We start from the raw sequence: 13,841 nt of genomic DNA on the forward strand, positions 1-13,841 counted from the left end.
TAAAAAGTTGAAATTTCCATGGTTTAATATTTATTTGCTCAAGGGTCCTGTTGACTTTTTTTTATTAGCTGAAACCTGTTAAGTTCTTTCTAGAATAAACTGAGATTTGTAACATCTGATAAGGAGATTGTGATGTCCTATGCAAGAAGGAAGGATGTAGGTTTTGACTAATTAAATAAAAATAATTCCTATATCCAGTCCTTCAAGTGGAAGATAAGTCAGACTGACTTCAAGTCAGTTACCTCCTGTGTGTGTTTTAAAGCTAAGGGTGGAAATTTCACTCAGCAGCCCAGAACAAGAAAAACCCCCATCACAGTGTTTGGATGTACAGTGTGCGTAATGTATGTAATGCTGCTTGTGAGAATGCTTTCAGTCAAGACAGACTCTTCTCCTTCCTCCCAGGTTACTTTGCTCAGTTACGTGAAGCTTGTTCGACAGGTCAATGCGGAATCATGGCACCTCAGTGTACCTTAAGTTGACCATTTACCACTAGCTCAGATAATTTTATCATAGTAGATTGATGCTTGCTGTGATTGTTGTCTAAAATGTTAGTTGTATGAGCAGATGGTGTGTTTTAGCACAGGCCACAGTGTGTTTGGCTTGCTGTCCCAAAAAATGTCAGGTCACAGCTCCTTGTTGCAACTTATTATATGGGCATATCTTGCTGTACATGGAGAATTGGGACATACAGACCTTGTTTTGTAGAATGGGATCTAAAAAGACTAGCACACTGGGTGGGGATCCCATCTGAGCAAGCTCATGGGAAAAATCTCATGGGATAAATGTCTCTGAACTCCACATCCTCTTTCAAATGGTTTGCCTTGCCCTGGGCCATGGGGAAATGCTTCTCTCCCTTCCCTAGTCTCAATCTTCAAGTGGTTTTTTGTTTGTTTGTTTTTGTTTGTTTGTTTTAATTAGAAAGGAGACAATCTTTCTTCATAAGATATAACTACAGAGATGTGGTGTTGCTGGTAACTGTTTATTGGATGAAGTTTTGATCTTACCAGGGCATACTTGCACTCTTCTAGAGAAGAATTTCTTGTCCTGTTAAAGAGTGAACTCACTTTGTTGTTTTGAACTCCATAGTTGCTTGGCAATTGCAGTGGGGGTGCAGAGTGAAAGTACCTAGCATTTAGGTAAATGCAAATATTAGTTTGGAGAATTGTAAATATGGTGAAAAGTGTGCATACAATGATGAGGCATAGGCAGCATTTGGGGATGGGACTCTCCAGTGGCAGGCACAGAGACAGGCACAGAGACAGGCACACTGGCTGTGCGAGGCGCTTGTGGCCGTGTGTGCATCACTTCCTACAGGCACAGCCTGACTCAGCCCTTTAAACAGTTGGTGAGGGAGGCTTGATCTTCCCTTCTGACTCATGGAGTCTCTAATCATTTCATACAAATGGAGCTTCTTAAATAGAAGCGAGGAGCCCCATCCCAGATTGAGATGCAGTTGAGCAGGTTAGTCATCCTCAAGATGTGAGATGCAAGTTTGAATATTTTGGAAGCAACGGATGGAATTGAATGTAGATTTTTCTATATCTTGGATACAGAAAATTGTTTAAGTGGGGAACCTGTTAGGTTTCAGCACTGAGACTTCTTTACTGTCATTCTCTTACTTAGTCATTCAGGCATTTGCAAAAACCCAACCTGCTTTGAACCCTGCAGGTATGACAAATCACAGCATATTTTACATATTTTACAGCAGGAAAATTAAGGCTGATCTATCTGTAAGCGTAAGGTTGTATCCCAAAGCAACAGTGTGGTGCTGGCAACAACTGACTGATTTCTCTTGTGGGGCTAGCGGGGTACTGATCAACTTATAGCTTAAGACTAGCAAAAGATAAATAATTTGGTACGTAGGAAGTGATTTAAATCATAAATACTTTCTCAGTTCTTTCTTTTGGGATTTGCACACGTTACAGAGATACATACTATTTTTATGCTTCCCCATCATGACTGTTTTCAGAGTGTTCTTAGCAAGATGGACGTGACATATAATGTTAATACATATAGTTATAATGTTTATATAATATTAATAACTGTAAGTAGTAAAAATAACAAAAACAACATTATGTTGTAGGGAAATTTATAAGTACAGAGGATCTCTTCCAAAAAAACCAATCCTTTCTCTAACACTCCAACCCTCTGTTTGATAAATAAAGCAGAAATACCATATAAAACAGTAGGTTGAGAATAGCATTTAAGTGGATTATCCTAATAAGTATCCAGAGAGAAGCCTGAGGGACTTGCAGAGGTTTTGATAAAGAATGTAGCTGTCTAGGTTGTGGGAGGAAACCTATTCTGTATGCAAGAACAGAGTGGGTAGAAAAGGTGTAGGGCTCCACGTATCTGTTTCATTAATTCTGAAAGCTGAGCAAAGACTTGCTTGGTTGGCTGACTGGTAATCCTGTGAATAATTTCTGAAGTTTTCATTTTTCAGTATTAGAGGACATTATAAGGGGAGCAGTGAAGAGGGGAACAGTATAAAGGTTATGGAAAATAATTTTTAAAATATATGAAATTATGTGTATTATGTTTTGTTGGGCTGAGTTTTCTTTTTTTATTTGATTTAATTGTTGCTTTAACTGTATGAATGTAGTGTATGGCATGATTTCTTATGCTTTTGTTTATATTTCAGATAAATACACTCAAAAACCTACCTAATGTGAGATTTAACTTTTGAATGGTCCTGAATTCATGGACATCTTAATGTATATTTAAATTGCCTCCTGTGTAAATTCTTAAACCCATTAATGTGTGTATTTTTTTTAATAGGCTGTTAAAAATGAAGTGAATGTGCCATGTTTGAAAAATTTTGTGGAGATGCTTTATCAGACTACCTTTGAATTGAGTTCAAGAAAGAAGCATTCACTGGTATTTTAAAGAAATATTTCAACTTCTCCATTTTGCTCACCTTAGGCTCTTAAGCTAGTACAATGTGTGAGGAAAAGCTAACAGCTATGTTAATTTAAATCTTAACATCTCAGTTCTAAGTATAAATTCTCATAGTGTATGTGCATTTGTTCTAATTTTGCTTTGTTTCCTCATGTAGATATGTGCTCTTGTTATCCCACACATGAGATTTGTCTTGAAATCAGTGCTTGTTCTTGATCATTTTAGTGGGTTTTAGCACAGAGTTATTTAACCTAATGTCTCTTATAAAGAACTTGCATTCAGGGAGTCTGTATATTGAAATTATGCTTAATTAAAAGGTGGATGTGTCAGACAAGACTTTCCCAGCAAAGTAGCAGGCTCTTAATAGCCCTGCTCTGCCTGTTTCTCTTCTGTCTTCATATACTTTATGTTTCTTTTTCCAACATTTTTTTATTATCTCTTAATAATGCAATACTTGGTAATTCTTGTTATGTGGCAGCCATGTTTGAAGTTGATTTGCTTCACTTTGCTGGAAATGTAGAGCTAAATTTTTTGTTTCAATGGGCATATTCAGTAAATGCAAGTAAATTTAAAATGTTTTATTCTCACTCTCATGTTAGGGACAAACATATAAATACATAAAGCATATATTCATTGTACGTGGTTAAACTCCTTGTGTAAGAATAACATGGAGTAGTTGATGTTAGTATTCAAAATGTTATTTTATTTATGAAGTCAGAAACGTTGCATCAAGATTTAAGTTTACCTATTCATCCTCATTCTTTAATTTTGCTCCATAACAAGATGATCTGCAGTCAGATTTGATATTAATTACCATTATGTATTAAATTAATAAATCTTAAGTTACTAAAGCAAAGCAAAGTCATACTTTGCATGTTCACGACCTTAAATTAAATTAAATTTTGCTTCCTTCTTCACCTAAAGTAGAAGTAACATTTCTGACAACTTGAAGTCTGTCTCAGTTTTTACTGAGTTGATGATATTTTTCCTGAATATTTTTAAAGGCAGTTCACTTGCCCAGCGTGTAGGGCTCCATGAATTGAATCTTGTGGTTGCAGGAAAAGAGTGAATATTGTACAGAGGGTGAGACCTGCTTTTAGTTGGTGTTTAAGATCAGACTTTGCTAGGAGATGAGCTTCACCTTGGTCCCCCTGCCGCGATCTTACACCCTGAGCTCTTACAGCTCGGAGGTCGTACCCGGGGCACTGTGCCTGGCACGTGTGTCGCAGTGCAGGGGCAAGGCTGCCGTGCAGTGCTAAAACTGTGGCAGTGAGAGGCAAGAACCAACTGTGTGTCTCATTGTCAATGTGCAAGACTTAGGAGGTCTTCAAAGAGCCATTTGATCAATTCTTTTTCCCCCCTACTCGTAGGCTTTGTATCCATTGATCACCTGCCTGTTGTGTGTCAGTCAGAAACAGTTTTTTTTAAATAACTGGCACGTTTTCCTGCAGAACTGTTTGTCACATCTAAAGGTAAGAATCCTTTTCAATTCAGAAACTGTTGCAAATCACTAGTATTTATTCCAATATGTTCTCAGAATTCACGTGCCAAATAAACAATGATTATTTGGCTGTTTAAAAGGACACTGAAATATTTTTCTAAAAAAGATAAATAAATGTTTCAAGTCTCTGTTTGTATTAAACTCAGTACATTTTTGTGATGCTATGTCATGTTGGAAATAGGTGTGGTCCCTTTGGGGACTATCACTTTTATTGAGTAAAATTTGCAGAAGCATCTGCTAATAAAGACTGTTCATGCCAGAGAAAGTACTAACTGTAATTCTTCAATGAAAATTACATGTGAGAAAATAAGTGACTTGTCTGCTCTTCTAAGTAGAATGTATAGGAAGTGCAAAGTTTTTCTCATTCACTAATTGAATGAATAGAAAATTAATTGCAAGACCGTAAAAGACATTATATCTACAGCCTGTGATACATATTTAAAAAAAAAATTACAGTGTCCATTTAACTGATGACTTCCATTGATAGCATTGTAAACAGCAATTGGTTGATAAAGACATCACAGTACTTAGAAATTGGTGATTTTTTTTAAAGTGACTTTCTTGTGTCATTAATTGTTGTACATGCTCTTTCCTTAATTATGATTAACATAATCATAATTTTGCCTAATGCACTGATTTTAAAAATGTTAATAAATTTTTTGATCCTCCTTGACAATACTGATTCTGGTTAGGTATGAGAGAAAATTCTGAAGCTTATTAGTAAAATACGTAGACCAGCATGAAGTCAAAAGGAAACCGGTTTAGCTGCTTGGATTGGTTTTAAGGGTCATTTTGTTCTCACAACATCTTTCACACCTTTCTGTTGCTTGTTGGGTTTTGTATATTTTTCATCTAACATTGCAGTTCTTTTGCAATATTTGCCTTGATTTTTGTTTTGTGGTTTACTTTGCTTATGGAGGCTGCTTGTGCTTTTGTTTTTAAAACTTTATAAAAACCTCTTACAATCTAGGAGTTGTCTTTTTCTGGTATAATGTCCATTGCTGATAATGGATGTATTAAAACTATAAATGCCAGTGAGTTTGACTGGTAGTTGCTGAGCATGCATTTTATATTTTACTTAATTTTGTTAACCACTAACAGCTTAACACATTTACTGTAAGGCTCTATTCAGCAGAAATTCCACATATGAATTTCTGCAGTTCAGAATTTGCAGAGTTATGATGCTCTGCCATCAATGAGTTATTTAGGATATTTTATGGCTTGGTTTAATGTGGCACACCAAATACTATTGATTTTTTGGGTGCCTACTTTGCTCAGAAACTTTTTTGAGTTTAATCTTGAAAAATACATCCCGACTGTCCTCATGTGTCTTACAAATTAATGTGTTCCTTTGTTTCTGAAGCTAATTAAATGCATGCACTCTGTAATAAGTAATCTCATTAATTTATAAATCTGAATTTCATAGCAGTTTAGTCTTTTAGATTTCCCCTTTCACATTTTATTTCCTGATTTCCTAATGACTAAATTTATTTTATATGCAATTACTTACATATATAAAATGAATTAAGGAATTCCAAATCCATTGTCACTAGTGTCTTTGTTATTTAATAAAGTAATTTGGAGAGTACTGGAAGATACTTAAAGCATTGAAAAGGTTCACCTACCCCTACTGTGTTTCTTGTAATTAACAAATTAGCAGTTGAAATAATGACAACACTCAGACTGCCACAGGGATATTCTTTGAAGAGTACAGGCATGTTAGCAAGTCACCAAGAGGTAACATAGTTCATGGATTCATGACACTGACTTCATTCCCTGGTGACTGCCCAGTGCAAGCTGTTAGCTGGCCATGAACACCATGTCACACCTTGGTGACAGAAATTACCAATTTCCTATTTGCCATAGTGTGAAAGCCCAGTCCTTGCTGTTGCTCCATAGTACCCGATGCACGGTATGTTCATACCCTGCCTCACCTTTTGATGCTGTGCTGTACGTGATAAAGAACTCGAGGGTACTTTGAATCCTAATCCTAGTGATATTTATGACCCTTGTAAACTCCTCATGCTGGGTCTCAGTGGGCATTACATTTAATTATCCTCAAAAGCAAGCTTAGTGTATGGGGAAAACATCTTAGCCTTGCTGAAAGGAGGAAACCTAGCAGTCTGGACTGATGAAAATAACAGATAAGTGAGTTGTAAGAGTCTCTTTAGACCACTAGCACACCAAAGGGTATTTTTTGGTATACATATAGCTGACTTTGTTGTACAGTTGGGATGCTGTTTCAGCATTGAGCCTAGCAGGCATTTTTTTACACACTGTGGTGTAGGAAAAATTCTGAATTTGTTAAGCAGACAGTATGTTTTACAATACTCGATCAGTATTGTAAAACGTTTTGCTTACTTTTTTTGACTAGTATTTAGACAGACGAATTCTAGCAGGTTTGTAAGAAAGTTGATAAATTCATGGGTGAAGCTGAGTTGTTGTGGTATCTTTACCACCTCTTCTGGGGAGAGGAAGGAACATTTAAGAAAGCTGCTGGAATGGGAGAGAACAGTGTCTATCATTCTGCGCCACTGCTGCGTGGAAAAAGAGTATTTTGTTCCTCACAGTTTAACCCTGAAAGCTGAAGGAGAGTTTTCTTCCTCTGTAGCAAAACCTTGATTTCTACTGAATAGAGTCCTTGCTAGACAGCTATCTGTTGGTTTTGTGCTTTTTTTCATCTAACATGCATGTGCCTTCCATTCTCATGTTTGTTATGTTTTGCTGTCTCACATTGCTTTATTTAGATGCCATCTAACAACAGTATCAGAAAACAAATAGAAACACTGCAGGTGAGTTAATATGTTGTAACTCAGTGAAATGTTGCTTTGTCTCATGTAAATACTTTTTTTTAAATTTTTTTTTGGTTGTATTTTGTGCTTTCCTTTCTTCGTAAAATTGCTGTTAGTACTGATAAGAAGCAACAGGACTAAAAATAGCTAATGTTTCAAAGATCTGTTTTCTTGCCAGGAAGTAAAGAAGATCAGAAAATTATCTAATACAAATTTTTCCTTGGGGATGAAAATGTGTCTTTATGAGATTGTTTATCAATATCACAGCTGGTTTTCCTAAACAGCAGTGCATGTTTCCACTGGAAGTAAACTACCTATTCAGATGTGTGGGTTTTTTCTGTTAATTCATTTCAAAAAGTGTCTTGCATGCGAGCAAACTGAAAACATTTTCACAGTAAAAAAATGTGAAACTGATTTACTATAACAACTTGCAGTGCACTAACTTGAAAGACTTTTACACTGTTGGTTTTGCAGGTTTTAAAAAGTAGAAATTGTTTTAGTTCAGAACAGAAGAAAAGTTTAACATCAAAGTTTAACATCAGTATTAAAAAGTACTTTCTTCAGTAAGTGATTACATTTGACTAACATGGAAAAATGCTGTTTTGTTTCTTGCCATCATTGAGATTTGTTTCATTGACTCATTTTAGTGTGTCACGTAAAACCACTGTAGATTTGTTGTTACTTTTTTAGTTTTGTAACAGAGATACTGTTTTTGACAGCTTATTTCATAGTGTGCTGATATCATAATTTATGTCAAAAGTTTATGATTTTAAACAAAGCTACATTAAAAACAACAGATAGAGTACTTTAAAGTCTGAGAGACTTCAGCCAAAAAGACTAAAATTCAACCAAGTTATTGAATTACGCAACCTTACTCTAATTGCTGTAATGTCAAAGAGGAAAGGAAATACTAACATATTAGCTCCAAGTGTACAGGAAGTGTGCCATAAATCAGACCAAAAAGCTATTTTCTTTTAGCATATTTGTTTAGTTCCTCATTGTCTGAAGAGATAACGAAAATTTTCAATGTTTTAGATATTAAAAGTACTGCTGGATTTGTTTAGTAACTTTTTAAAAAATGAATGCCTCCTTATACATTACTTTTTCTTTATAAGTTAGTCAGAACTAGCTATATTGCATGATACACCTGCTAACAGAATGTTAACACATTGTAAAATAATTGCTACCTCTACCATATTTTTTATTTGATGATTAAAAGCCAATAATAAATTTTTGGTTTACATATGGATCTGTAAATTAAGCTCCCCTGTAGAATATCAGAAATAAGAAAATGAAAGCATTACTGAGTGCTAGGCATCTCATTTCAGATAGACTTTGATAACACATGTACCAATGAATTACCCAGCCTACTTTGACCATCACTGGTTGTTGGCCTGTAAATTAAATACAGTGAGTTATAATATCATGGGGTTTTTGCTGTTTAAGTTGATTGAAATGAAAGCTGTCAGTCTCCTCCTCTCATACAATTGTCTTTGCTTCTTCCTCACGGTAGCAGCTGCTGGTAAATTAACTGGACAGTGGAACAGTTGTCTGTGTGAATACTAACCAGGGACAGGTGTAATTTTTACTGGTTAGATTTTGTCCAGATCACCTTCCCCATTGCCCAGTTAGAGGTATGCTAATCCGGAGGTGATGGCACAGCACATGGATGAGTGTGAAGGGAAGGTAGAAGAGCATTATCACTGATGTAAACTGGATTAAGTTATTCCCTCTAATATTCTGGTAGTCGGTCATGTATGTTACTTTTATGTACGACTTTGAAGTACCACTTCTACCTCTGTGATTCTGTGATAGGCCTTCAGCCTCTCAAGTAAGCTACTGGCAAAACCAGTAGTCCTGACTCTGTTGCACAGACATGGATGTGAAATTATTTTGATCAGCTTACTGATGCAAGTTGGGCTTTCTTACTGCTAGAGTTAACGCAGAGGGAGTGTTGAGGTTGTGCAGGAGGGCACCAAGGATGAGACCATCTCTTTTTGAACAGTATGGTCTTAGGTCCACTTATACCCTTTGTGAAAGGACAAAGTTGTTGGATTTTTTGTTGGTTTTGTTTGGGTTTGTTAGTTTGAATTGAGACAATGCCTAAAAAGTTGACAACTGGGAATCGTTTATTATATTCAGAAGTTTATGCTTATGGCCAAATCCAGGAGTCTTGCTGGACACTTCTAGATTATACATACACCAAGAATCCTACACCAAATTGCCTAATTCCTAGTTGGAAAGGAGATTTCTGGAGCTGGTATTGTTCTACACAGTTTAAGAGCTCAGAGGAGCAAAGCTAAAACTCCTAGTAGCAGCTTTAAGACAAAAATAGTTTTTTATCCAGTGCATAATTTAAACTGAATTATGCTGCAGGATTTTACATTAATTCAAGAGAAGGTTGCTTAATTGTTAAAATAAAATTTCATTGGAAGAGGGTAAACACTAATACAGCCTGCAGGAAATGGCTGAGTTGTGTGAAGCCACACTGAGAGAAGCATCCTTGTGTGCCTGCCTTGTTTTGCATTCTTTTTTTCTGTACCTGCTACTGTCTGCTGTCACAAACTGAGTGAGGGATTTAGATTTTGTTCCTGATCCAAAGCAGCTACTCCAGTATTTTAGGCAAACTATAAATTAGTTTGCTATGAAGTAGATACTCGTTAAGAATGGCTTTCTGAGAAAGGTTCTTGAAAGCAATATGATCTTGGTGTTTATCTCAAGAGGAATATCTGCTTTTTAGTTACTCCTCTGCCCTCAGAGTGAGAGAAGTGTAAAATGAGATGGAATTGCTAGTTAAAAATTTATGGTAGTACTGAAAATGTGCAATACAGGGTTGTTTTTATGGAAAAATATTGAAAACTTGTAGTGAGTATGAAACACATCAGCTGTCATTGTTTAAAAAAAAAGTGTTTTCAAAAGTATAAAATAGAAATTTTCTCAGTGTCTCACAGACAACAGTAACTGTATTTTTTCATTTATTTTACAGAATAAAGATCCCAAAATGTCCCGAGTTGCACTGGAATCTTTATATAGGTTATTGTGGGTTTATGTTATTAGAATAAAATGTGAAAGCAACACTGTAACTCAAAGGTAAGTTCATTATGCAAAGGATTTTAAACTACTGATTGTTGCGAATTTTTTCTCACCTAGTGATATGAGAAGAAATCTTGAAGCCAGCTAAGGGATGCCTTAGCGGAGCAAACAGGGGACCAAAGATTTTGTCTTAATAGGGAAAACAAAAACCTTGATTATTTTGATGAAGAGAAGGAATAGAGTCTAGAATTGTCTTTGCAGGGAGAGAAGATGGCAGAGAGATAAACAGGAAATTTATTGAAGTTAAAAGGCATTAATGGTACTAGAATAAATAGGGTATGAAGCGACCATCACTAAGTGTGGACTAGAAATGAAAAGTTCTCCTTTATGAATGTGCATAATGAGAATTTGGTGTAGTCATTCAGATTTTGCCCCTTCTCCTGACTGTTAGTAACTAGTTTAAAACAGGATCTTGTTCAGTTTATAAATGAACCCGTGATACTGCTCTGCTGCCTGTGACAGCTGGGGTTCTACTTCCTGTAGGTGGCCCTACCTGTCATATGCTTATGTATTATTTTGTGGTAGCCTCACACACTTCCAGATTTGAACTATAACATCTGTACTGTTATAAGGAGTTACTTTTAAAAGGCTTTTTAAACTTCTTTTTGTTTCTAACTTCCCATAGCCGTCTCATGAGCATTGTATCAGCACTTTTTCCAAAAGGATCGCGTAGCGTGGTCCCACGAGACACACCTCTGAATATATTTGTGAAGATTATTCAGTTCATTGCTCAGGTAAGGATACATTTAGTTAGAACTATAATAATAGAATGAATGTTATTTGGAAGAAATGTAAATTTAAGGTTAGTTTTAAAATTTTCCTGAATATGTATAACAAATGAAATAATTCATTGTGTTTCCAATAGTGGCAAAATTATTTTATTTAAACTTCAGTGACTGTTGTATATGAACATTATGATGGTTGGTATTTACATTTGCATTGCATTGGTGTGTGTGTATATAGAGGGATATATATAAGTACACTAATGTAATCAGTATATCCGTTATGGTATTTTTATAAGGGACAAAGCATTAGAACAGTAGCATCCAGTTATATTTAACCTGGAGACTGACCTCTATAGATAGAAAAATATACAATGAATGCAGTAGTTATTATTGCATTATGATTTGTGTTATTTTAGGCGCTTCTGTTATCCTAACATTGAAACGCAGGATACAATCTCACAAGATAAACTCTCATTCCTCTATAACATTATAGATTAGGGACATGTTTTTCTGTCTTAAAAATTGCTTGTCTGTGCTTCAGCTCCCAAAACAATTTGCTTTTGGTCATACAGAGATGAGGTAGGACACAGAACCCTTCACTGTTAAATTTTTTTCTATTTTATTGTATTTGCGTTTTAATATTTTTTTTGTTTCCCAGGTCATCTCTTTATCCCTAATTTTTAGTTTTATAAACCAGTTCAGCTTATTTGTGGAAATGCATTTGACCTGAGCAGAATTGTCTGGGATTTTTTTCAGGAGACATGGTTCAACTGGATCAGGAGAGGAGCTGTGCTGAATTGTATTATATTTAAAAAAAAAAAAAAAAAGTCATAAGAATAAATAGGGAAAAAAGGAATATTTTTTAAACTTCTTTTCTTCATTTTTTAAAATTTTTAAGACAGGATACCCAGCACCTGTGCAAAGCCAAGAAATTGTATGTATTAACAGAAAAGAGATGATCGTATCAATCTATTTTACTTTTTAGGAACGTTTGGATTTTGCAATGAAAGAAATAATATTTGATCTTCTTAGTGTTGGAAAATCACCTAAAACCTTCACTATTAATCCAGAGGTAAATAAAGCTCATTACTTGCATGCCATGAGAACAACACAGGGGGATTTTGGGGGAAAATGGTTAACTATTTTTGAGCCAGGATAAAAGCAGATTAATGAATTTCTGAAGGTATGTTCTAATAAAACTAAAGAAGGAGTTGTAGTCATGCACAATTGCTATTTCATTTCCAGTAAATAAGCTAGCAGCAGGTCTGCAGTTTGGACTTATTTCAACAAAAATTTCAGAAAGTATGAGGTTTTTTTACAGTGTAACTGTAAAACCTTTCTAACAGGAAAGTCATACCCAGCCCTCATGTTTCAAGACCCAGTCTAACAGATGAGACATTTAAGCAATGTCTGTCTTCAGTGTGTTACCGTAGAGATACATCAACTCCTTTAGTGCTCAGCACTATAAAATATCCACTATCTTAGTCTGGGCCAAGTCAGTTTATTTGAGTCAGAGTTGTGGGGAGGCATGGAAAGCTTAAACTTTATTCTTGTAGCTTTCATTACCCTAGTATGTAACATCTAAATAATACCTGTCCTACTGGAACTGTACTGCTGTCTATTTATAAGAGAGGAAAAATGCAATTTGTGTTTTGTCTCTATGATAGTTCAATATTATAATGTCTTCTGTTTTCTCTTTCCTTTTTTTTATCCCTATATGCTCTTGAAGAGGATGAATATCGGCCTCAGAGTCTTCCTTGTTATAGCAGACAGCTTGCAGCAGAAAGATGGTGAACCACCAATGCCAACAACAGGAGTTGTTCTTCCTTCAGGAAATACTCTGCGTGTGAAGAAAATTTTTCTTAATAAAACACTGACAGATGAGGAAGCAAAAGTTATAGGTATGTTGTATTCTTTTGTAAGTTGGCATTCCAGTATGTGTGTTTATATTCTCAGTTGTTCTCAAACAGTACATTTGTGCAACTTTAATTATGTATTTATTTTAATAGTTAACAAGAATCAAATGAGAGTCTGTTATAACATAATTGCTTTGATTCTTTTGAGACAATATTGACCTTCTGGTGCCTGAGATGAAATCTATGGCTTTTCTTAAAGTGTTTTGCATTGCCAGATCAGCACAAAGAAGCATGAGTGCAATTAGTGTGGTAAATAGCATGGCAAGTTTTGTTGTCTTGATGTCACTCTAAAATGTCTCAAGTGTCTCACAGCTGAGTGAAGTAAGACGATTTTGATCCCTGTGCTCTACTGATATTCTGTGAATGAGGTAGTAATCTCTAAAGGGTTGTTTCAACATGTAAAATTTGAACTAGAACTAAAAAGCTTGGAATTGGAAAACAGAAACAACTAATGGTTGCCTCAGTGTTTATGTTCTTTCTGAAATAAACTATTTTCAGGTACCACCTCATATTTGTATATTTGTGTATATATTTTACATATGCATGCATTTCTTTTGACAGTTAAAGTACATGTTTCATGTCATCTGTTGTACATAAGAAATTTGTCCTGAACTGAAAAAGTGGCAAATATTTTAATAAAAATGTAAAAATTAAGTAAGAACAAATGAAAGAGGTAATGGAACTCTTTTGACTTTTCAGGAATGTCCATATACTATCCTCAAGTCAGAAAAGCACTGGATAGCATTCTTAGGCATTTGGATAAAGAAGTTGGAAGGCCCATGTGCATGACTAGTGTGCAGATGTCCAATAAAGAACCAGAAGACATGATTACGTATGTACTGAATGACAGTATTGTCGCTGTCACAGTAGCTTCATATTATTTTTATGCTGTAATGTTGCAGATACCATCATTAAT

At 35.3% G+C, this 13,841-nt stretch overlaps 1 protein-coding gene across 1 annotated transcript in view; it reads left to right on the forward strand.

Annotated features, from left to right (window-relative positions):
- FRYL (FRY like transcription coactivator) overlaps positions 1-13,841 on the forward strand; it is a 135,498-nt gene that overhangs the window by 56,861 nt on the left and 64,796 nt on the right. Inside the window, exons 10-16 of the mRNA XM_027899613.1 lie at positions 2,779-2,877; positions 4,269-4,370; positions 10,178-10,281; positions 10,910-11,018; positions 11,995-12,081; positions 12,739-12,910; positions 13,625-13,757. Coding sequence (XP_027755414.1) covers positions 2,779-2,877; positions 4,269-4,370; positions 10,178-10,281; positions 10,910-11,018; positions 11,995-12,081; positions 12,739-12,910; positions 13,625-13,757 — 806 coding nt within the window. The remainder of the gene's footprint in view (positions 1-2,778; positions 2,878-4,268; positions 4,371-10,177; positions 10,282-10,909; positions 11,019-11,994; positions 12,082-12,738; positions 12,911-13,624; positions 13,758-13,841) is intronic.

The sequence above is a fragment of the Empidonax traillii genome, unplaced genomic scaffold (genome assembly GCF_003031625.1).
Source record: "Empidonax traillii isolate 1590-97213 ecotype Southwest subspecies unplaced genomic scaffold, ASM303162v1 scaffold678:size492020, whole genome shotgun sequence".
Lineage (NCBI taxonomy): Eukaryota > Metazoa > Chordata > Aves > Passeriformes > Tyrannidae > Empidonax > Empidonax traillii.